A 23697-nucleotide genomic window follows, 5' to 3' on the forward strand; every position below is an offset into this window, starting at 1 on the left:
TTCTGAAAGACTTGTACTCTGCACGTACAGGTGTGGGGCTCCTCCGCAGACTGAAGGGTGTGGAAGAGACACCTAGGCTTTAAATGGGAATGTCCAGCCCCCTGGGCTCAGTGGGATGAAGCAGCCTCCTGCCTAGCTGGACTTTCTAGCTGTGTGCAGTTCACAGCTAACTTAGATACCCTTACCCTACACCCTGCAGGGTGTGAGGTAGGCTTCCCCAGGCTAGTCCCTCAAACCTCTCTGCAGCTCAGATTTTGGGACTAATTCTGCTTATCTTCCTTTACTGAATGATTTGAGATTGTCAGGCAAGGGTGCCAGTGTTCATTAATCAGTTACTGTCTGAGAAAAACAAAGCAAATTTGGAAATGATTCTAGGAAGTGAAGTCACATATATTGCTAACTGAATTAGAAAGAATGGAGATGTAAAACTAGATATGAGAAAACAGCGCTGCAGAATATGAGACACCACCGCCCGGGTTTTTATGTGCAACAAGCAGAGTGAAAATATTAAATCATGTAGTTCCTTTCCCAGAAACAACTCTACTTACATAAAAATAGATTTTTAAAAAATTAAAGTTATTCCAGTCTGCATTTTCAATAAAAATAACATGAAAGTATAATAATTTCAAGGTTCTTTGCTGATCTCTGAATCAAATATAGTCTAATCAATGTAAATATGGTTTCACAAAAACTAAACACATTGCAATTTCTGTGGTGAATAGTAATATCGGATGATTTACCTTGACTAAGATATTAAAACCTGAAAAACAGTGGAAGTTCCAATACAGCATCAACAGCAACTGTCAAAGCTATTACAGTAATGTCATGGCATATATACTGTTTTCCTCTTAAAAGAGGAGCCAGAAGAGATTAAAATATATATGATTGGTAAAAAAGTTAAATTACTGTTATTTTGGCTTTAATCTTGTGCTGTATGCTTAAGCTTGTTTGAATACAGTATTCAAATTTTGTGTAGGCTTCAGCTTTCACAGGAGTTTACTTTCTCCAGAATCACAAGCCAAATTTTCTAATGGTCTAATACTGCAAATGCATTTTCTGAAACGCTTTGATCAGCCAGATTAAAAACCTGCTATTCTGTTGTCCTGTTTAGCTACAGCTCCATCAAATGCTGTCCCATAACAGCAACTTAATTATGATTTCCCAGGCTTAGGTGTTTCTTGTTAGTGAATTTTACATCAAGGATGAATTCAAAATAATTCAGAAGAACCTGAAGGGAAGGTATATTTATTTACAAAGTGACCGCAATGGCCGAAACAGAAAGCTCACCTCCTGTAAGGTGTATGAATGCTGCATCTTCTTTATACTCAGCTCCAGCACATTCAGAATCCCTCTGAAGAGGTTGAGACCATCATCTGAGACAGAATCAGGAGCCATAAGGCTTCCAACGTGGCCATTGTTATACTCAAACTTGATGGGATTACTAAGTTGCCCGGTTAGTACCTGGGCCAGTTTGAGTGATCGAGAGAATGAGCTTGTAGGCCAGACACCATTGTACTCCGCTGCTTCGACTGAGTGAATCTAGAGCGGGGGGGAATATAATTCCTCTTTAATTTTTTCAGTTAACATTTTCCAATGCACATAAGCATCTATAGTTTTACACATGTCAAAAATACAGTTTTAATTAACACAAAGCTTCTTCAAAGGGAAAACTTAAAAGCTGTCATTTAACATAGCTAGTATCGATATACATATTTCCATGTATAAAAGGAGAGTCATGCAAATGACTGTGATATTTCCACAGCTCTGCACTCTGTTCTGTTTCATAGCTAATCCATATTGCCAAAGGTTGACTTCTTTGAAGAAATGAGCCAGAGAAGAGCCACATGAAACAGGTTGCTACCCAAAAGTGGTATGGAAAGATCTGCAGGAAATTGCAGGAGAAAGCTAATGTTGCATAAAGCATCATTAACTCCTGTTGTGAACTTTGTCGTCTCCCTCGCTGGGGTCACAGAGCACAGACAGCAGTCAGAAACTAATAACAACATGGCTGCTGGGCCAGCCAGATAGTCATAATTAGTTTGAGCAGCGGAGAGCAGATTACAAAAATTGCCCTTCCTTACATGTTTTGCTGTGGAGCCGAAGGCTCAGGCAGTGCCCCCAACCCCGCTCTGCACTTCGCACTCCAGCCTCAACCTGGGGCACATCCAAGCAAGTAGAAAGTTGTGCTAAACTATGCATAACTGGAATGATTTCTACCCCATGGGAATGGGGCATGTTTAGCTTAGTTTCTCAGAGGACCCTTCCTTTCTATATATTTTGACAATTTAAGGAGATTTTTCTCTGACACCTGAGGCTGGCGATGTGATGCAAGACGCAGATTAATTTCATAAAAAGCCACACAAACTAAATCCTCATACAGCAAATCGCTGGAGACGGCACTTTTATATTTATTTTTGTTATTGTTGGTGGAGATCACTGCCAACCCCGGTAACTGAATCTTACAGAGGAGGCTGTTACAGAGCAAATCCCTCATGCTGCCTCTTGGACATGCTTCTGGCGTATTGCATACGGGCAGGTTTGGGACTGCTCTGCAGGGTCAGGGTGAAGTAGTTTTCCCCAGCCCTCGGGGCCCAGGCAGGACTTATGTAGTCTGCTGGGTTTTGAACACAGCTGGCAATTCTTACTTGTGAGTTTGTGATGAAAAAATTGTCAGCTGGAAACCGCCCAGGGAACACAGCGTTTTGCTTGGGCTGAATGCGAACTGGTAGGCTACAGACGAAAGATTAATTCCCTGAACCATCCCTCCGAACTGTCTAATTTAAATATAACAGCAGCAAAATAAACTTCTCCCAGAGCAGAAGGGAATAAACGTATCATTACCCTTCACTTAGAACTTGTCCCAAAATCTTGGGATTTTTTTTTCTTTTTTTTTTTTTTTTTTTTTTTTTCTTGCCTGAAATTCTTTCTGTACCTATTTTTGAGACAGACACTTTTTTCCAAATTAAGGAGAGCGGGTGAAATGGTGTTGGAAGGTTTTAGGGAACAGGGGTCAATTTTTGGTGGAGGCTAGCCCTGACACACCAAGAGCTGTTTTGGCAGGTATGGGGGAGGATGTGGGGCAAAGACGAGACTGCTTCTGCCTCCTCTCTGCCACGGTAGTCTTCTACTCACCTGTACAGACGTGTGACTCTTATTTCCTTGCTTTTTTGCAAAAAAAAAAAAAATCCAGCTATTTGCAAAGGTCACGCAAAAGCAATGTTTCCTGTCTAGTTCTATTATAATTTGAACTTATAAAAATACCTAGTAAAAGAAGGCTAATTCAGGCTGGAAGGCTACAGCGTTTACAAGCATTTATCAGACAGTCACCAGTCTTTTTAATCTGCAGTTTTCCATTTGCCAAATAAAAGCTATTAAAAAGATCATTTTTCTTCCACATATATACAAGACTAAGTGGAGTTTGTGTAAAGCAATTGAGGAGTGCGTTTCAATACATTCATTAGAAGCACGTATAGGCTTCTGTTAAAGGCAAAAGTGTTTTTCACATAATCAAAAGTCTTAGTAATTGCTCAGTGTGCAGTAGACATACACAATTGAGGATGACAAAGAATGTCATCTGGGACCCTGCAGAAAAAGAAGCCACCAGATGACATTAATTATGCTAAATATTGAATCACATACAGCTACTGTCGCATGTTTTATTGACTTTCATTTGTTGGTTACGAAATCAGTTGATTAAATAATCCTAGGTTGTACAGTTTGGAACAATTGGATTGATCCAGTAATAAATTATTGTGCATTTCAAATTACATTCCATTGTCTCCCTGACCACAAAGCAGAAGAAATCCTTCAAGCCCAGGGTTGGCTTGAGCTGAGAATTACCTAGCAAAGTGCAAATAGAATTTAGGGCACTGCATAAAAAATAATAGTGTTAGTTACATTCTCTCTGACTAAGCACAATACATGATGAAACTTAATTACTTCCCAAAAGCTTAAAAAAGAAGTCAAGTATGAAGAGAATTTTACCTTTCAAACTGAATACATTTTCTTACCCTAATAAGACAAAGTTTTGGCCCAATACCACTAATTTCCACTTTACTTTTTATTCTTATTCCAGCTCTTGCAAGTCCTTTCTCTGGAAGTCCACTGAGAAGCATGCTTTCGTAATTAAATGTATAAACCTTGTTTTCACTGAAATCAGGTTCTGCAAAGAAATGGTTCCCATAAAACATTGTAGAGACTGTACAGAACATATTAAAGTGCTTGGATTACAATGTATGGAACAAAAAAGATGAATTTGTTCATTTTTGTATTGCACCTGGACAAAATTAGCTGTTGTAAAATTATATTAAACATTGATATACTTTTCAGATTCTATTTTGAATTTCACTCATTATAATTATATTAGCTGATAGGAAAATTACTTACGGTAATTAAGATGCTGGCTCCCTGAAAGAGAAGGGGGAAAAAAAAAAAAAGAGTAATGAAATGACAAAGCAGAAAAAACCCCAAACTCCAAAATGTTAATGTATTTTAGTATGAAAGGCTATATCTCATCTTGTACATATGGCATAACTCTTTCTAATTAACATTACTTCTAGTTCAGCACAGAGCCAAAAAACCTTTTTTCCCTAAACAACAAAAAACCCTGCCATAAATTTTTTATATAAAATGTTAAAATTCATGTTTGTAAGACAACTTTATATTTATTTATATATACATATATATATATTTAGGTTCTGAAACTTTTTCCTGTATGTATTATTTTAAATTCATCAGAGCAGATAAGTTACTTACCCACCAGGGTTAAAACCAGGGCTAATATCAAGCCCCTCATGATGGAGATAAAGTAAAGGTGAACATGCTGGGTTCTCTTTTATAAAGGTATGTGTTATCACTTGTTTCTTTTGGCATGTTGGTTTGACCGTAGTTTAGAATGCATATTGATCAATCAAAAAATAAACACCTCTGAGGTCATGAATGCTGACAGCTTCAAATCCACTCATGATTTCAACTAACCTATTTCTATGTGAAATAGAGACTCCATTTCCAAAATATCTTGCTTGCTATTTTTTCTCCAATCTCTCTACATTGTGGCTATATAGTAAAAAAATTAATTAAAATTTAAAATTAAATAAAAATAGTTCCTCAATCATAACTGAAATAATTTAGCTTTTCTCCAATCATGTCTTCAATCTCCTGATAAGTTACTCGTGCTAAGGGTCACAGCTTTGGAGACACACCTTGCTCTGTAACATTGAAACTCTACTTTCAGAGGAGAATTTGTGATTGGTTTCATAGATTTAGGATCGAGATACCTTAGAGCTCATAGACATCCAATGAGAAACTGTCTTTCCAAGTATACCTGGGAAGAAAAGTCTTGCTGATATGACCTTCAAATTACATTGTGATTAATGTAAAAGTTTATACTATGAAAACAAGAGGGAAATTATTTTCTTTGTTTATGAGAAGAATCTAATAAAAAACAAGTTACATTTCCAGAAGGATGTCAGTGAGTTGGGAGCGTTGGGCCCTTCTCAGTGGGTTCTCGGGGGCTTTGGCCACTGCCACTCTTGGGAAAATATATCCAGAATTTCCCACTTGTAGTAATAACATTTAGATCAATCCTTAGTTTTACTAAGCCAGGAGGGAATTTGCTCCCTAACCTCGCTTATACATATTTTTTGCAAGTGTTTAACATTTACTCTGAATTTAAGCTTTCCTTCTGGTCAAATGGTAAATTAAATATCACATAAAAAACCACCTGGGTACAAGGGTTACTGAGGGGGCAGGAAGCAGAGCTCAGGAATGTATATCTGGTATTTCCTTGAGGCTGTGAAAGGTACAACATACTTGCAAGTAATGCAGACAGTCAGGCAGCTAGACTGCATCTTCCAGGAGGAGAACAGGGTTTTCTCGGCTGTTGCTATTCATCAGGGAGGAGAAGGGTGAAACCTGAGCACAGGTCCTGAGGCCTCCACTATCAGACCTGAGAATATATTTACTGCAGGCCCCATCAAACAGTCCCTTTACACGATTGCTTCATTTACTTGGAGTGATGCCACCTGCCTGAGGAATAATGAAGTTGATTATCATGGTGCCAGTGCACCTGAGCCGGAGTCAGGGATGCAGCCGCGCGGCGCTCGCTCGGCCCCTCTGCTCTGCCGCTGCTCCCTGCAGCCGTGCTGGCTGGAGAAACACGGGAAAGGCAGAAATCAAACGAGGCCTGCCTCGGTTGGGCACCTTTACTACCAATACCTCCAAAAAATCTCAAGAGTTTTAATAATGCAGCTTGTTTTCATAAAGGGAAAGATACACAACTGGATGAGTAGTCAGATCTTCCTAGAAATGAAATATGTGTCTAGTAAAATATTTACAAATATATGCTAGGCATATGAACCATTACAAGAGATTAATAACTGGGGTGTTGGTTCACTGTGGATTCAGATGGCGAAAAATTAAGCGCACGTGGACTTTCCCTGATGTTTTCGTCTAGGGTGCTAACTAATGTGTGAGGTATGACAAGATGCACCATGCCTGTGGGCCCTGTGAATTCAGCGGCATACCTTGGCTGGCACATATACGCTGTCAAATGTTGTTCGAAACGCCTTACAAACAGTCACATTTTTTGCAGCCAGAATGGAAGGAAACGCACAGCAGCAGTGTAATACTGTAAGGGGTAACATGCAAAACTCTCCTGCTTCGGTCACCCTGCTTTTATGGCACTGCTCATCAGTGCCACAGCTTGATCTCTGCAGTAATATTGTGCTGTCGTGCTCAACTAGCCACACTTCCACAGGACAGAATATATAAGAATATATATAACTTATATACAGAACTATATAAGTGAGACTATTAATTTAAACATTGTTATTAACAGCATATTGAAATAATGTGTAATGGACACATACATATTAAAATGGAGCTATAACATTTTTCAAGTGTAATAAAAGGCTTTATAATTAAGGTGTAACATGAATAGATTTATGCTAACTGGGTAGTGAAAATGCTGCATTTCTTTTTTTTAATTGGGAACATTGAGTCTAAGCTTGCAATCAGGATGTGGACAGCTGATTGTTAGACAGCTAAAATAATGAAGATTGTGCAGGCTGCTGTGTTCTGTTCATCTGCAGCATGTCTTCTTTCTTTTTAATAGCTCCTCTCTACCCAGGCTTGTTTTCTTGGGGGTGAGGAGAAAGCGATCTCAGAATTGTTGTACCCATTATTACTTTAAAGGGACAACCTAATAAATTCACTAAGTGGAGAGGAGACACAGCTAGAGTTTGAGGGTCGTGGCACTGGGCTCTAATCCTTTCTCTAAAGCAGACATGTCCTTCCAGCTAGCTCAGAGGGAATAAACAGACAATCTATCACTTGAAGGAAATGGATAAAAGGAGGGAAGGTGAGGGCCACACTTTTTAAAGTCAATACAATTTTTCTTGAACACTCAACGTGTCATGTTAATGAGCAAGAAAATACATGAAAAATAAATAAAATGCAATTAAGCAGGCCCTCCACAAACAACTTCCAAGTGCCTAATTTGGTTGCAGAGGAAAGAACTTTAATGTGGGCATGGGCTTTATACACAACAGGTAATTTTTCCTTTTTCTCTTGTTTTTAGCCATAAACAATGGAGAAAATGAATTCTTAAAAAGTGATAGGAAATACCTTGGTTTTTTTTTTTAAGGAAGAAAATATATGGTGTTGAGTGTTACAGAGATCATGACAGCTGTATAAGAGGTGCAATAAGATGAGGTAGACTGCTTTGAATTTACAGGGCACTTGTACAATAAATGGAACATGAATACAGCCTAATTAACCTGATTAGAGCTATTGCTTCTACAGTGCAATTGCCTTTACATAACACATTCTGCTTGAGTAACAGAGTCTTATTATCTGCTGTTGTACTTCTGCCGATAGCTCTGCACACTCCTTGTTCTGTATTCATATTGCTGAATTATGGTACAGTGATGCCATTTCCATCCTGGTAACATATAGCCTAATGACAAAGCAGGGATTAGCAAAAGAGCTCCCAAGCAACCATAGCAAGTTAAAAGAGATATAATCAGTTGGCTAAACTAAGTGATTTTTAGCCTTCAGTTTTCCTCATTTGTAAATATGAAGAAAACTTACTTAAAAAACAATTTAAAAAATTCACACCTATTTCATATTTAACATTCACTCCTTGAATTTTTTTTTCCCCCAAATATTCAGCATTTGCTGTTGTAGCATAGCCTCCAAGATAATGTTTGATAGTCTCTCCAGACACTCTAATGAATAAGAATGTGTTCTGGTTTGGGCTAAATTGCCATATGCTGATTCTAGTACATTCACAAAGGGATTTTGTTATATTAGCTTGCTTTAAAAGGTGCTTTTTGGTTTTTTGACTTCCATTCCTTTTACTAGAGAGAAACCAACAGGCCCAATTCCCAGCTGTTACCCCAGTTTGATGCTGGCACACCACCAATGGAGTAATAACTGTGGGAATTGGATACAAGGTTTGCAAAATGAAAGAGGTAGAAATGCTATTTATATGTTATCTAGCTTTCGGAGTATGCATGGTTTGAAAGATCCTGTTGGTTTAGATTTATAGTAGAGTTTTGTTTTGATAAATTTTTTTTTTTTGTTAAAATATGCTGTTAAGCCAAAGCCATGTCTTCGTGCATTTCAGCGAAGTAGTCAATGGGACTGTTCCTGATGCCTAGCATGGATTTTCTTGACATTTCCAGAGAAAAGAATGAAATTAAGGAAAAGAGAGGAAAAGTGTGGAATCCACTTCTGACATTCTCAATCCGAATCATTTTGATACAGCTTAGCTTTACTAAGGTGTTCAAAGGGTTTTATTTTAATTTGAATACGGAAAACATTCTGAAGCCTAACAGTCCACCGTCATTGCTATCAACATCGGCTCATCAGCCAGCATACTGATTAAGAGGCTTCAGGATTTCCCTCCCCCTTCCAGTATATACTATTTCCCAAGTCATCCAGTAGAGTTAAATGTTAGACAACTTGCCATCTGAGATTTGAGTCACGTCGTATTTGAGGACTGGTGTTTGCTATGTGGTTCTATTGCACTAGAAGATAACTTCTCCAAGTTTATCTTAACCCTAACTTAGACTTCATGGTCACACAGTGATTAACTGCTGTGACATTGGTACTGATGGGAAATCAGGTAGCCCTGAAATTTAGCCTTGTCAGGTCTCCACCTCAGTCAGGTTGGGATGAAATGGTGACTGCGCATATAAGACACCGGAGAGCTCTGCATGCTGCATTGAACGTTGTTCTACTGAGGTACTGCTTGTAATTGCATGCTTGGTTAGAGCTATCATGGCTAGTAACTTATCCAGAGGGAAAAATACTTGTGTAATGTTTATTCCAATGCACTCTGACTGGATAAAATGTGGGCACTGCTGCAGGGAGGTGTGGAGATCCCAGGCCACCCCGTGTGCCTTAGAATGGACGGCAGGAAGAGGGAGCACACCTGTTTTAGCAGACTTGGCATTAACAACCCTTTTGGAGGAGGTGATATGAGCACATAAACAATTTGCCGCTTGAGAAAAAGGCCCATTATCCTCTGTAATCCCCTGTGAGGATACTTTTCTATTCTTGGAGAAACAAGGCCTGAGTCATCGGTGGGGGAATCTTAGAGCGAAGAAAATTCTCAATTCTTTACTTCAGGCCAAATATATTAGAGCTGCATAACTTCAGACTCTCCTAAGAAAGGAGTTGGGCTTATTACTTTTTTTAAAGTGTGCATTTGTACAAATATATAATGGATTATCAAAATTGTTACTTATTTTGTGGTTCTACCCAAAATGTGTAGGAATCTTTATGAATGTAGGGGAAAGCATTGACTTTTTTCCCCAGAAGCAAATATTCCCAAGTACAATGTTGTTTATTATTTATATAGAGCTTCACCTTCATGACTTATTCCCTTATACTAGAGAATCACTGCAAGAACATGATGGATCTGGAGGAAGCTCAATATGAACTTACTCTCAGTACAAAATATATGAGGTGTGTGATACCTTAGTTTCACAGCACTGGGTCACTGTGACATTAGGTCATGGGTCAGATAAGACAGGGAGTGTATTATTCCCAAGGAAGGAGCAGATAATACTCTGCCAGTTCAAACAACAGGCATTGACTTTACCCTCAAAAAAAAAAAAGCAAAATCACCTACCAGTATTTAACCAATGACTTTGACTTCCAAAGATTAAAAGGTCTAAACATATAAAAATAAGAACACAATTTTTTTTTTAAGTTACTGTGAAAGTTAGTTCAGTAATAAATTGAGCCCCCTATGTTTCATTACTTTGAAAGTTGCTACATGATTATTCACATTACAGCATGTATTAATCATAATTCCTTTTTCTGTATAAGACAATTACAGTTTAAAGTATTAAATGGAGCACTGATGTTCATATCTGCTTATCAAGGAATGTAGACTCATGACTGTATTATTTACACATCGCCCATAAACATCAGAAAACAAGCTAACTCTTGAACACACCTTCAGCTAGGACTATGAAGAAATAATTTCTTCCCCCTGATATAAAGAATGAAGATTGAACAAATTCCTATATCCAGGAGATGTTGGATCTGGATGCAATTTTCAGCTGACTGTTGTCTTATGCTCTTACACAAGTGCATTTTCTCCTACCTTTCAGGGAATTTCTTACCCATTTGACTGGGAACAGCTCTAACTTGTGATAAAGACTGTCTTTTGCTGCAGGAAGAATTTAACATGGCCAGAACACAGCATTTGTAATGCTGTTCTTCAGCATGGTGTGTGCAGCTTTAATGTTTAACTGCTCAAATTCTGTTTTCAAGGCTTTTAGTACGAATATAAGCAAAAGTTAAAGGCAGACTCTGGCTCACTACACTCTCAACCCTGCACTGAAGTTAATGGTCTCTGTTCACAGAGTTTTACTGGAGCTATATCTAGTATATGCTGACACTAATTTGCTCTTTGAGTAATCACAGTAACTTCAGTGCAAACATGCAAGAATAAAATGGTTGTCAATAGGAATAGGGCTTGAAAATCTTCTCTATCATAGGTACCTCTCAGAACATTAAAAAAAGTTCTTTAAGACTTTATTTCAGAAGCCATCCAGTTTCTTAACTGTTCATTTATTTATTTTTTTACAGTAATATCTAAATTAATTTCTTTTTGCTGATCTCTGGAGAAGAGACTAGGAAGATTGTTATTTTCTTGGTGTTCAAAGGCAAATGAGTGGGAAAGCAACTTCTGAATTTAATTTTCAAGGAACTCCTGCACTGATTAACAAACAACGCTGGTCTCAAAACTGAAAATGGACATAATTATCCATTTTTTAAAATTCTTCAGGGCAAGAGAGGGAATGAAGCCAGAGAGATTCTATGTACATTTTCTACAGTTTTGTCTTTTTGGCTTTCCTTTCCCCTCTGAAAATTTAGTAGTGATTCATTCACAGGGTGAGTTTCTTCTGGGATAAACTAATTGGGTCAGTTTATCCCAGCTGTGTACCTAACCCAATATTTTCAAATTTTTTTTACATAGGAAGGTGTTTGTTGATGCTTTCTTCTTATTTTTCTAGAGGCTTTGCAACAACTAAATTTCTTTGAACTGATTACTAGTGCCTGAACCCTGTAATTGAGTGCTTATGCTGCAAAACACAAAGAAACGTAAGTATTATCTAGTACCTAATTCAAACACTCCTATTAATTCTCCCAGAATTTCTGGACATTGTGACACTTAAAATGAAAACTGGAAGAAGTAAAAGCAACTGGAAGTTTGGCATCCTCTTCATTTAAAGATTGATTTAAGACCTTTCGTACAGCTAATAAAACTATTTGTGAGTTTTCTGAAGTCAACGTCAACTTTACCACTCCACTGTACTCGCACACTTATAAATACATGCAACATATAACCCTATAAGGTATAATAAATGTATGCATTTAAACACATACATTTATTTAACTCCTAACTAGTTATACAAACATCCTATAATACTTGCATTCTTGGTCTAGCACCACTGGCAACTTTTCTTCAGTGCAGGTGCCTGTGGCTGCCATCTCACACACAGTTTCCGCAGAACTGCCTATTAACACAGCCAAGCCTCTTAACACAGGATTTTTCTGTGTTTATAAAGCTCAGATCTCTTTCTCAGTGTAACTATTGCTCATAAGCATTAAGGATTTTTTGAAATGCATCCACGTTTAGGCTCTCCAGATAGCTCCTGGGCTTTCCGTAGCAGCAGTGTGCTTGAGCCATTGTTCTAATAGATGATGGCACTGTCATTATTGAACCTGGAGTCAAAAGATGCTATCATTTTAGGTTGAAGTGTTGATACTAAATAATTCAATTTCTTTCTGGAAGGTAGCAGCCCTATAACCTTTCAGTTCTCCTCACCAACCTTTCTACAAAGAAATGTTGCTAGGAGAAGCCATGGAGGAGTGTGGGAACAGCTCGTCTTCCAGGCATAAAAGTAACCGCTGGTAACAACAAAGGGAAATTATAATATGAGACATACAGCTGTAAAAGAAAATATGCTCTACATGAAAGCACATCAGCAGCTCCATCTGTAAATTTCCACTCACGCAACATGTTGGGAAATGTATAGAAAAAGATAAAAGGGAGTGACAGCAGTGCATGTACCAAGACTTAGGCAATGTCTGAAGAGAGGGTAACAAATTCTCTGTCTTAATGAAGCACGGAAAAGAAACCGATCTCACAGTACAGTTTGAAATGCCAACCCAATCACCTGGGAAACAAGAAAAAGGTAAAAACAAGCAAACAGTCTATCAGCTCAAGCCTCACAAAGCATTCATGAAATGAAACTACCATAGACTTGTAAGTTAGTGGTTAATAGGCTCTAAAATTATGGAACTGTCTACACTACACATGGACCCATAGGTATGAGCCAACCTTAGCACTGAAGAAGATAATTACAGAAGCAGCAGGTTCAGAGTGTATTGAAATGAAGACCATTAAAGGTATTTCTAGAGACATTTCTCTGACTCCAAGGAGCAGTTTAGTGATGGGCTTGAAACAAGTTGCTTTTTCATCCTGAAGTTACAGCAAAAGGGAGTTTGTTGCCATTTAATGTGTAAATTGTCTCTTCCTCTCAGGAAGAGTGAGACCTGAGGACAGATCTTCCAAATGGACCTGGGCTGAGCCCATGGACCTTCAGTTGTGAGAAATAAAGTGCCAAGGACCACAATCAAGGGCAAAATAAGGCAGTGTCCTTCTTCAGAAACAGTGGGAAGAATAGTCACTGAAGTTGGCCTGAGCTGCCTGCAATGAAGGTGGCACAAGGGGTGAGGAGAAGACTTTTAGAAACCATATGGAAGGGCAGGTTCAGGGAAGCAGCCGATTTTTCATGAGGGTATTCCCTGACGCTGAGAGATAAGGGGAGGGTACTTCGCTAAAGAGCACGAGGCACACAAAAAGCCAACAACAACTTCAAATTGATCTGGAGAGAGGGAAGAGATGCTGGACTTCCCAGGGAGGGAGCCGTTCGATTTCTCGTCATAGCAATTTGCCTTCAATGTCACTCATTTCACTCTGGAGCCTTATAAGATCTTCGACCCAAAACAGGTGTTTTTGTCTCACTAATGATACTTAATTGGAAACCTATTGTTTTTACAGAGAGACTCTTAGGTCTCCTCGATAGGCAAATTGAAATAACATGAGGGAAAAAGGGATTTAAGCTGAAATACACAGGTGATATTTTGTCCATTTTATTACCTCAGCATTAAGTAGTTTATTTTCGGCTCTCTGTGTTGGGGAAAAATGATTTGGATTTGCCTTTGTAAACAAAGGAAGATAGAGAGGTTTTAAACAATTTAAATAAATACATACCAAAACCAAATGAGAATAAGTTGAAGTTACACAATAAAAACCATACATACACACACACACACACACACACACACATACACACATATAAGTCTACTTTTCCATTTTGAGGCCCATTTAAAATTCTTCACATGAGAAGGCTGGAGAAGGTGTCTACTTCAGTCTCTTATCTGAAGCCAAGAGCAAGTGTATGATGCAGAAAAAAAGGAACCAAAACTGAACTTTTTTTTTCTTCTTTGATCCCTCCCTGGATCCTTCAGAACAATATAAGCGAGCTTCAGGTATTTTCTTTTTCTTAGTCTTGCACTTCTGGAAGACCCCTGAATTTCATATATTCTGTTTTCCCCAGTTCATTTTTCTTTCTTATCTAGAAATGTTATTCTAACATCTCTTTCCATTTCCAGCCTGTCCCTTGCTTTGTGGCGCTATAGATACGGTGACTCTGGCCCAAACTCAAAGCTGAATGAGAAGCTCAGTGCAACAATGCCCTTCAGACAGTTCCTTGATCTCTTAAAAAGCCCATGCTGCTGTTTTTTAAACCTCTCACTAATTTACGTTGCTTCATGGGGACTTAAACTGTACTAACTATGAAGAAGATTGAATAAAACTGGAGAGAGATGAGTACTCCTCTTAGCTGTCCAGAGAATGGAAAGAGACCTCAGTTTAAACCATACTTAAGGTGCTGTTGCCTCTTCATGTGGTGCCTGGACTATGCCACTGTGACAGCAAGTTTGGCATTGACCTTGCCCCTTCCCTCCTTTACGCACTCACACTAAGATGCGGGAGGCACTGTCTTCCTCAAGTGCTCACGAAATTAGTCTTGTGTTTACTATAGGTGTTGCTAATAAACAATAATCAAAAAAAGCCCCACAAAATCCCAACCAAACAACCCCAAAATACCAGAGTTATTTGTATAAAGTGTTCTCTGTCTTCCTTGTGTGTACGCTATGCTGATTACCATGTATGCTAATGGTTGCCATAGGCACTCTAAAAGTGAAAAAACCCAGCTTCACCTCAGTATTACAGCACAAGGGATAAAGAGAAAGAGAGAAACAGCAAATATGTAAGAAGACAGTCACTTGGTGGGAAGAATGTGCTCCAAGCAGGGATGCAAGGGGAGAGAAAAGAATGTTGACTTATGAGCTCCACTCATACAAATAAATGTTACTGTTTGCTCGTGAAATACAAGAGATAACAGCACTTAATGTATATCTGCTTGAAGGAGGTTAACAGGGGTGCCGTCTCTCTCCACATTTCTCTTTTTTACTGTATTTCATTAGGTAAGAACTCTCCATCAACAATTTATCTTAACCCTATTGACAATCTCCAACAACAGTTTTCGCTCCAGCTTTGCTTCCCCCAAATCCTTATGATCAAGAAAGACACAGTTCACAGTTTTCTCTTCCCCAATTTTATCCAGGTTGGGTTGGTGTTTTTGTTGGCTTTTTTTTTTTTTAAATGAAAGCCTGCAGTATGTAATGAACGATTGCTGCCAGGAGCACACTGCAAAGTGTCTATGTGACGATTATGTGAGAGGTTCATAGTCCTTCACGTTCCATAGTACAGAAGTGAGCCTTTGGGGCACCTCAAAAAGTTTTAAAACACTTGATTTCATTCAGGGAAGAATCAAAGAGTTTCACCAGAAGAAATTGTCTTTACACACATAAAAAATGAAGGTTTCTAAAGGGATCTTTTAGTCAGATGACAGAAAACCTGCATTTTGTAATACCGCAGGGGTTCTTTTAATAAGTCACTGAAAAGTTCCATTTGACAAGTTAAACCTTGAATTTTTTTTCATACTTATTATAGCCAAGGAGGTGCTAACCTAATACAATGGGCAAAGGAGTGTTATCACAATACAATAGACCAGACAGAGTTAGTACAATACTGGGCAATAAGGGATCTCACTATAATGAGTGAGAGAAGCAGTGTCTGCAACATAAGAAGTATGCTTCAGAAAAGAGAAAAAAAAATGTGTTTGGTTTGTTACTGGTCATTTTGTAGCTGCAATTGTTACCCAATGCAGTGACCTCAAGACGCTTAAGTCTTCTTTTAAAAGTGGAATGATCATTTCAAAGGTTCACAGGCCAAAAGGGACCATTACGGTACCTAAACTACGGGCCTCGGTAACACAGGCTATAAATTTTTGCACAGTGTTGCCTCTATCTAACCTGATAATTTGGAGTTACACCAGTGGTGTTAGGCTGGAGCTTAGTTTGGCCCTCTAGATTGCTCACATCGATGTGCTGTGAGGACTATGGAAGTATTTAGAGGATGAGATGAGATAGTTACTCCTGGCTTCCATTTAACTATATTTGACAAAAAGTTGCATAAAATAAGCCTGAAACCACTTATTTTTTTTTTCTGTACTTTTTTTGGTATCTGTTTCCATGATTTTTATTACATTCTTGGCCCTCAAGTCACTTGCTTCCATTTATATTCACTTCCCAGATCATGCTCAAATTTCAAGGACCACTAGCTTTGGCATCAGGATAGTCCTGTAGAAAATACGAAGGGCGTTTTGCTAGAAGAACATTCCCATCCACCACATCACTCTAAAGCACAACGCAGGCAAAGGATGCTCAGAAGAAATCTGTACAATGTGCTATATGTAAATCTCCACAGGTATTCAGCGAACTACACTCTGCAAATTTATGTGACCTACTTTTTCAGATTGTTTAGCACCTAATCGTGTCCTTGCTGCCAATCAAATGGCAACTGCAAATATAATATATGTTCTTGATCTGGGAAGAATAGAATGATCTATGGATAACTTGAATAAAACTTGGGCAAGGTGCAGGAGAAAATGACATGGGTATGAGTTAGAAAATATACAACACAGCTGTATGAATGCTTGGCTGGGGAAAAAGTACCGGTCACTCACTTGGTAAGTGGCCAGAATGAAATATGTGGGGTAGAATGGTGACATTAAGCATAACTGTCATATACAGAGATAAAATTTGGATCACTTACATATGCATATGACAAACATCTGAAAGTCCAACACCCTTCCTGATTACCAAGAAGCTCTAATACAAAACTTCATACAAAGAGTGATACAGTGATGTGCTTAAAAATACCTGTCAGCAATCATAATGGAGGTATTAAAAGACATGTAGATGAGATGCTTAGGGGCATGGTTTAGTGGTGGACTTGGCAGTGTTGCATTAGTGGTTGGACTTGATGATCTTAATGGTCTTTTCCAACCTAAACAATTCTATGATTCTATGTATGATGCACTAACTTTTCTGAGGTAGGTATGAAAAAGAGGCAAGCAAAGTATATTGGAGTTACTTGGTGCAGCTCAGTTTAAGGAGGAATGCACTCACTTCAGGACCATTTTTTTTTTTTAAACATTTTTAATAGTTTAGTACTGAGGAAAAAGGACATTCTCATCTAGCACAGAAAAGCCGTAGTGGAATTTAAACATGACAAACACGACAAACACAGCAAAGTTACAAACGTTACTAGAATGAAACATTTTACCTTCAGTAAGATCCAATTTACAGGTACTAAGAAAAAGAGACTGTGAAATATTTTTGTGTTCCAATTGCTAAATAGCTTGCAGGAGTCAGAAAGCTTGGTTTTGTGGTTGAGGCAGTGGATACAGCCTGAGAAGAACTGGTTTCAATTTATGGTTCCATGTTGCTCTTGGAGCAAATCACTCTTAATACAAAATGTGGATAGTATGTCATGCCTATTGGACTATAAAAGTTTTAAGGCAGGGAAAATCTCTCACTAGGTGAAGAGTCGGCATCTACCTCAAAGAAATATCTATCTTGACTGAGAGGCTGAGGTATCCTTATATTAGAAATACTGATCAATAACAAAAACAGATATTGCTGTCTCTTCCCAGCCTCCCCTGGTTGCTGGAGCTTATCTCAGATGTGAGACTGGGTACACAGATTTTCTTCTGCACTTAGCTTTGTTGTGGTGCTGGGGCGGTCAGCTCTTTCTTGTTGAGGGTCAGGAAGGCTGGCAAAGAAGAAAATGAATGAAATGAAAGAGGTGAGGGAAAACAGAAAGGAGGAACTGATGGAAGAAAATGAGCTGCCAAAGATATTCTGGTGGGCAGATGGTGAAAAGCAGTTGCTTCAGAAGACCACTGTTGAGACCAGGTAGTGATGGCTGAACTAATGCTATTGAAACAGAAGACAGGCTGCTGGCAAAAGAGAGGCAAAGGCACATGTGAATTACACGTGCTGTATGAAAAGCATTTCCTTGTCCACATGTTTATAAGACAGAAACATGGGCTTTCCAGGTCTTTTTTGCTTAGTGTCAGTAAGGATCGGTGCTTATCCCAAGCGATTTCCACTTTGTAGTCTGACACTAGCTAGAATAGAAAGTTCTCAGGGAATTAGAGATTGATGTTTTCACCTCAAAAATAAACCAAGCATAGGGGTAATGATTAAGGGGAAAAAAAACCCTGATTATATAGTCAAGTATCCACAGTTCAGAAACAGGGTACAAAGAATAAGAAACAGCAAGGATGAGAGCGCGAAGTCTTTTTTCCTAGCCAGCACTCAGTGTAAAAACTAACCCTTGCTCTGAATTATCTTCTCCTTGTTCCTGTGTTTGATACTTCATGCAGTCCCCACCATCCTACTTTTCTTATCCTTTCTTTTCAAAAACCCCTGCGTCCACAACTCCGCTGCACCTTGCTTTAGGACATAACCTAGCACTTCGGATGAAGGCTAATGGTTTCAATAGACATATATGCTTTTTCTTCAGAATGGAGAGGGCATAGGTTAGAGAATGAGCTGCCCCCTCTTTATCAGCCTTATTCTCTTCCTTCTCTAAGGGATAGTTGGGGTATAATGTGGTGGGAAGACATGTTACAGATGGATAAAACATGGTGAGAAGTTGGTTTTATCTGCCTCAAATTAGACATGGAGATAGAAAGGACAGCAGTTTCTGGATATTAGAAGGAAGGGTTGTTTGGCAAGGGTTTTGAAACTCAGTCATATTTTTTTGTTTAACAGCTTACAAGATCGTGTATTATAAGACTGAGTGAGTGTTTATGATCTGTGCTGGAAAAGGACTACGGGATGAAGGTTGATGGTGAAAGTGGTTTCAGTTTATGTCTGAAAAGGCTGGCAGGGATGAAGAAGGCACTGTTTGGCTTGGCCCTTAACCCTGGAGAACTGGACACCGACCACCCTACTTCTGCTCCGTGGCTCCTCCTGGGGCAGAACAATAGTCGCTACCATTTCACCGTGAGAGTTCAGCACAGAGTAATTACTGCACTCCCGTATTTTTGGAGGAAGAGAGCAACTTCCTTCAGTTTATACAAGCATATGCATTTATTGCTAAGGGAATCTAGCTTCCCATTAAGTGACTCTCATCTCAGATGGCTCCGATTGTTATGTCTTAAAGATGTGAGACGTGCTTTTTTTGTGAAGGCATGTAGAAAAAGACCTATACTACCAAAGACAACTTTTCTTGCTTCTTACCCTTTAAAGGCTTTGCAAAATGTTCCTATTTAATAACAGTTATCTTTATGTAGTACTTGAATCTTTTCATAAGCTAATAGTTGTAAAGCACTGTCTACTTTGCTTAATGATACTATTTTCCTAATATAAAACAGGGCTAATGGGTGTCAAATGTGAAAGCAATATTCCTGCAATTTATCACTTAAGCCTTCTTTCACTCTTTTGGGGTGAATTGTTGTATTTTTAAAGGGAAATTGATTGCCTTGAGTGAATTCTTTTATTCTTCTACATTAACAATTCATGAATGAAGCCAATAGCTGCAACACAATCTTCAGTTCCTTGTCCCACCAATAACCTCAGCTGTGTCCTGGAGGGTAAACTCACACTGCATCAATCAACAGTCTTCGTGGTCTGCAGCATAGCCATGTGAACTGTGGCTTACACTATGTTCTCGTTTGCTCCCTTGACTCCTGGCAGTTGGGAACTGCACAAAAAAAATGAATTAACTGTTACAAAGTTTCTTGGCATGCTGTACTTTACATGATTGGAAAGTTACTTTACTAGAAAGAACAAAGAATATAGACATTTACTCTGAGGTTTGGAACCAAATGCCAATGGTCAAATGATCCTTGTGCACCTTTCTTCTCTGCTCTGCCCCTCTCCCTGCCATTGTTAAACGTTGGGCTAGCCCAGTTAAAAAGGTTCTGGGAGACTAAAGAGATGCCAGTTAAGGGACATTTAGAACTACTTATTTAAAAAAACAAAGAGCGCAGAAAACCCAACCCCCAAACAGCACTATAAAACTGAACGGGGAAAGGCAAGGAGGCCAGCAATTTAAGCGTCCATTAAGATTGCACCTGCAAATGAGTTCATTCATTTCTTTCCATGAGCAAACCCAGTGTTTCTATTCCCAAATGAGAAATAAACATACAACGTTGGGCAGGCAGACATCCAAATGCCCAGACTTAGTGTAACTCTGTGCCTACAAAACTCATATGTAGAAAATGGAAGCTGTTAATGTGTACTTCAGCTTAACTTGTAATGCCAGAGATGTTGTGGAGGTAAAATGATCAAAGTGTGGTGTAATGGCTGACTTTGAGTCACTGGTAAAACTTATCTCTGGCATGTCCCTCTCCTTGCCGCTGCTGGCTCCTCTCTTGAAAGCCACCTGTCTTTAAGCACATTCTCCTTCTTTACCAGCTTTTTTTTGGCTCAGTCTCCACATAAGCACGTGTATGCATGCGCCTTTTGCTGTTGTGGCTCCTCTCCAGCCAAATTTGTTGTCTCTGTATGCTGCAACCCATACCCACACGCCCACATACAGCTCCTGCACTGGGGAGCTGCTGGTCTGCACACCCAGGCTGTGCTGGAGTAGGCTTCTCCCAGCAGTAACACCTTTGACTTTATGGACACCTGAGCGCATTTACATGTTCGGCAAAACATCACAAGCGTCACCTCATAAGAGGTCACTTCTAAAATGCGGGGCTGATTTTCAGCTCATTTCTACTAGATCTGTACTAATTTAAACCTGCCATTTAGCGTGTGTCTTAAAAAAGAGACACACATATGTACATCCACAAGCTATTTATGATTTTTTCATAATAATTTTCATTATTTTTCTGTATTCCCTTATATATGCTGCTGACTCTTTTCATCACACCCATTTCTAGCTCAGTTTCATCATGGCACTTGGCATGGCTGGTTATACCCTTCTGTACAGCAAAAAACCCCCCAAACTTCTGGTTTACAAAAAAATAAAGATAAAAATCCGAATGTCTTTAATTAGGGAAAATATTGTTTTGGTGACCAAACCCCAGTGCAACTTGGCAAACTGTTACTTTATTTTCTCAGGAAAACAACAAATGAAGACGCATATAAATAGTCCACCCTTGTCATTGAAACTATATTTAAGAGGCGCTGCTGCGGCTTCAGTTCTGAAGCGTTCGACCTCCTTAGGATAGAGCAGATACAAAAGATTTTTATTTGTTTGCAGACTGTAAGATAACAAGCAATGCATCTGAAAATACACACCCAAGATGACTCTTCTTACAAATGACCTTGGGAAATAGGAACGGGTACAAGAAAAGAAAAAAAAAGAGGCAGAGAAACGAATGACAGAGGTGCAGGTTCTATGAATAAAGAGCTAAGAAAAGACCTGTGGAAATAATTGATTTTTCTGTTCACCACTGACATTTCTTAAAAATCCCCGAGTAATCTGTTGTCTACCTGAACCTAGTATTATTTTTTTTTTCCAGAAGTATCCACAATTGAAACAAAAATTGCTTGGGGTTAAATAAAAATTTTTAATTTTATTTGAATTGGTTTTTAACTTTCATTTGAGGTATTTTTTGAGACTGTAAAAAAGTAAAATAAGAACTTGAAAACAAATGATTTGATTCACAGGGTCTTAAGCAGCACTGCTAAAACAGAAGAAGAGACGAACAAGTAATGATGGTCCCTTTCACAAAATGGAGCAGGAGCAATGCTTGGGATGTGGAACACTCAGGCTCAGACTTCACCTCCACCAAAGCTGCAGTACAGACATTAACGTAGCTCTTCTTTCCTATCCTCACGTAATTTATTCAGAAAAACATTCAATAAGATTTTGATTACGTGTTCAGTATTCAGCCTGTAACAAAATAATGATTATAGAGCCCAGCTGAGATAAGGGTCCTGTGCACACCAGACAGCGTTAAAGAGGTGACCTTACTCCACGTAATGGAGAGAGAAGATCTGCATTCTGTTCTTCAGCTGTGGCAATATACAGAAAGGCTAAAGGTTTCTTGTTTTTTCAAAGCAACCCTTGGAAACAGAAGTCAGAAATCCTGAGTGCTGATTCAGTGGCTTTTCTGAAAAATATTCCCCAAGACATGCTATAAAGACTCTCTCTTATGTCCCTCCACCCCTTTGCTCCATGAACTCATAGCGCTGAGACTCCAGGAACGCTCTGACCAGATAACCTGGATTGACAAAACCTTTTACATGGACAAGGGCAAGGTAAACTTCCCCAGACTAGTCTGCAGTGTCATAAATGTTTGCAGGATTGACCGTTTCCTCCAGAGGCAGCCCCATGCTTGACAGTCCTTGCTGCATTCAAATGAAGTCACTCCACAACACAATCAAGTGCATACGCTGTGGTGTGACCTCCTGCTTGGTGACATCCATCAGCGAAATGTTCTCTGGGAGTGGCTGCCTGAAGATCATCTGGTACATGAATTTTTACTCTGATTTCACTAAAGCCCAATCAATAAGGGCACATGGCTTTAGTGTTCTCATATACTTGCTCTGTGAATAAGGTAGATGAAATATTTGCGCAGACTTCTGCGATTCGTTTTGAAGGGCCTGACCAGAAATTGGAACGTGTCAGGAGCTGGAAGGAGGGGACTACTGACAAGCAGCATTGCATGCATATGAACTGCAAAATCCTCCCTTCTGGGTAGAGTGAAAGGAAAATCAAGCCAAATATGAAAGAGTACTTAGAAAAAATCTTGAAAGATTCATTTGACCTAAGTTAGTATTGTACTCTCTGATGCCGGACCTTGCTGAGTCTGTAATTCTGATTAAATTAAAGGAGCGTTATAGACAGGTGTTCAAATATCAGTATATTTTTGTATACCCAGTATTTGTATATCCTGGCTATACCTATATTTGCATAGGAACTTGTGAAAAAGATTCTCTGGGCAAAATACCTGTAAGTATATTATGGGGGAATTTTGGTTTTCCTGCAAAAAGTAAAACCATAAACCAGCCCAATTACTTTTTAATTATGGAAAGGTTAAGTTGCAAGTGGAAACAATTGCTCACTTTGTATTCTAATAAGAAAACTTATTTTCTTGAAGCAGACCAAACAAAAGTGCAAGTAGCTGTTTCAAAACAAAAGGATATTTCTCTTTGCTTAAGTGCGTCATTAAGCTCCGGGCTCCTTTTCACAAAGTGTCCTGGCTATTGAAAAATTTACATGGCTAATTGGAAAGCTTCTGAAACAAATAGCCATTAAGGTCATACCTGGATCAAAAAACGACCCAGTGCCCCTGGTGGCAGCACAGAAAATATCATATATGCTTGTTATGTGCTGAAGTTCATTCTTAGGTATTGTCTTTTAGTCACTCTCACAGACAGGACGTGTGGCTTTGTGAATAAGAATAGCAGTGCCTACGTGAGGCAGCAGGGTTATTATTCCTAAACGTTAGATTATTGTTCTTAAAACATTCTTCTGCTAAAAAGCAATGCGACAAGATAAAAACAATACTAGTATGCTCAGAAGAAACAACAATTTTAGCTTTGTTTTTCTTTTTAAAATCAACTCTGGGAAATGGAGAGGCAATTTTGCAAAAGAGCTCTTGTTCATTTTAAAAATCAAGCAGGGTATTATGTTTTGCTTTGCAAGGGTTTACACGGGACTGAAGACACAAAATGGCTAAGAGCAGAGACCAGAGCATTTAAAATGAGCTATTCAGATGTTTA

The 23697-nt window shown here is 38.9% G+C and overlaps 1 protein-coding gene and 1 long non-coding RNA gene across 6 annotated transcripts in view; one reads left to right on the forward strand and one right to left on the reverse strand.

The window, feature by feature from the left end:
• Window positions 1-4843, reverse strand: part of LOC142059292 (vitellogenin-1-like) — a 44076-nt gene extending 39233 nt beyond the window's left edge. For all 3 annotated transcript variants that reach the window (XM_075097988.1, XM_075097987.1, XM_075097985.1), the window contains exons 1-4: window positions 4756-4843; window positions 4387-4407; window positions 4011-4162; window positions 1288-1539 (exon numbers count right to left, since the gene is read on the reverse strand). In XM_075097988.1, the coding sequence (XP_074954089.1) occupies window positions 1288-1539; window positions 4011-4162; window positions 4387-4407; window positions 4756-4795 (465 nt within the window). In that variant the 5' untranslated portion in view covers window positions 4796-4843. The remainder of the gene's footprint in view (window positions 1-1287; window positions 1540-4010; window positions 4163-4386; window positions 4408-4755) is intronic.
• Window positions 4844-8971: 4128 nt separating this feature from the next.
• LOC142059294 (uncharacterized) lies at window positions 8972-18961 on the forward strand. Of its 3 annotated transcripts, XR_012661274.1 has the most exons (4): window positions 8972-9249; window positions 9869-9975; window positions 11538-11625; window positions 18784-18961. It is a non-coding gene; the product is annotated as an uncharacterized LOC142059294 (long non-coding RNA). The 3 variants fall into 3 exon arrangements; XR_012661273.1 differs by lacking the exons at window positions 9869-9975; window positions 18784-18961 and adding an exon at window positions 16253-17152; XR_012661272.1 differs by lacking the exon at window positions 9869-9975 and having other exon boundaries at window positions 8976-9249.
• The last annotated feature ends 4736 nt before the right edge of the window (window positions 18962-23697 follow it).

This window comes from Phalacrocorax aristotelis, chromosome 6 (assembly GCF_949628215.1).
Source record: "Phalacrocorax aristotelis chromosome 6, bGulAri2.1, whole genome shotgun sequence".
Taxonomy (NCBI): domain Eukaryota; kingdom Metazoa; phylum Chordata; class Aves; order Suliformes; family Phalacrocoracidae; genus Phalacrocorax; species Phalacrocorax aristotelis.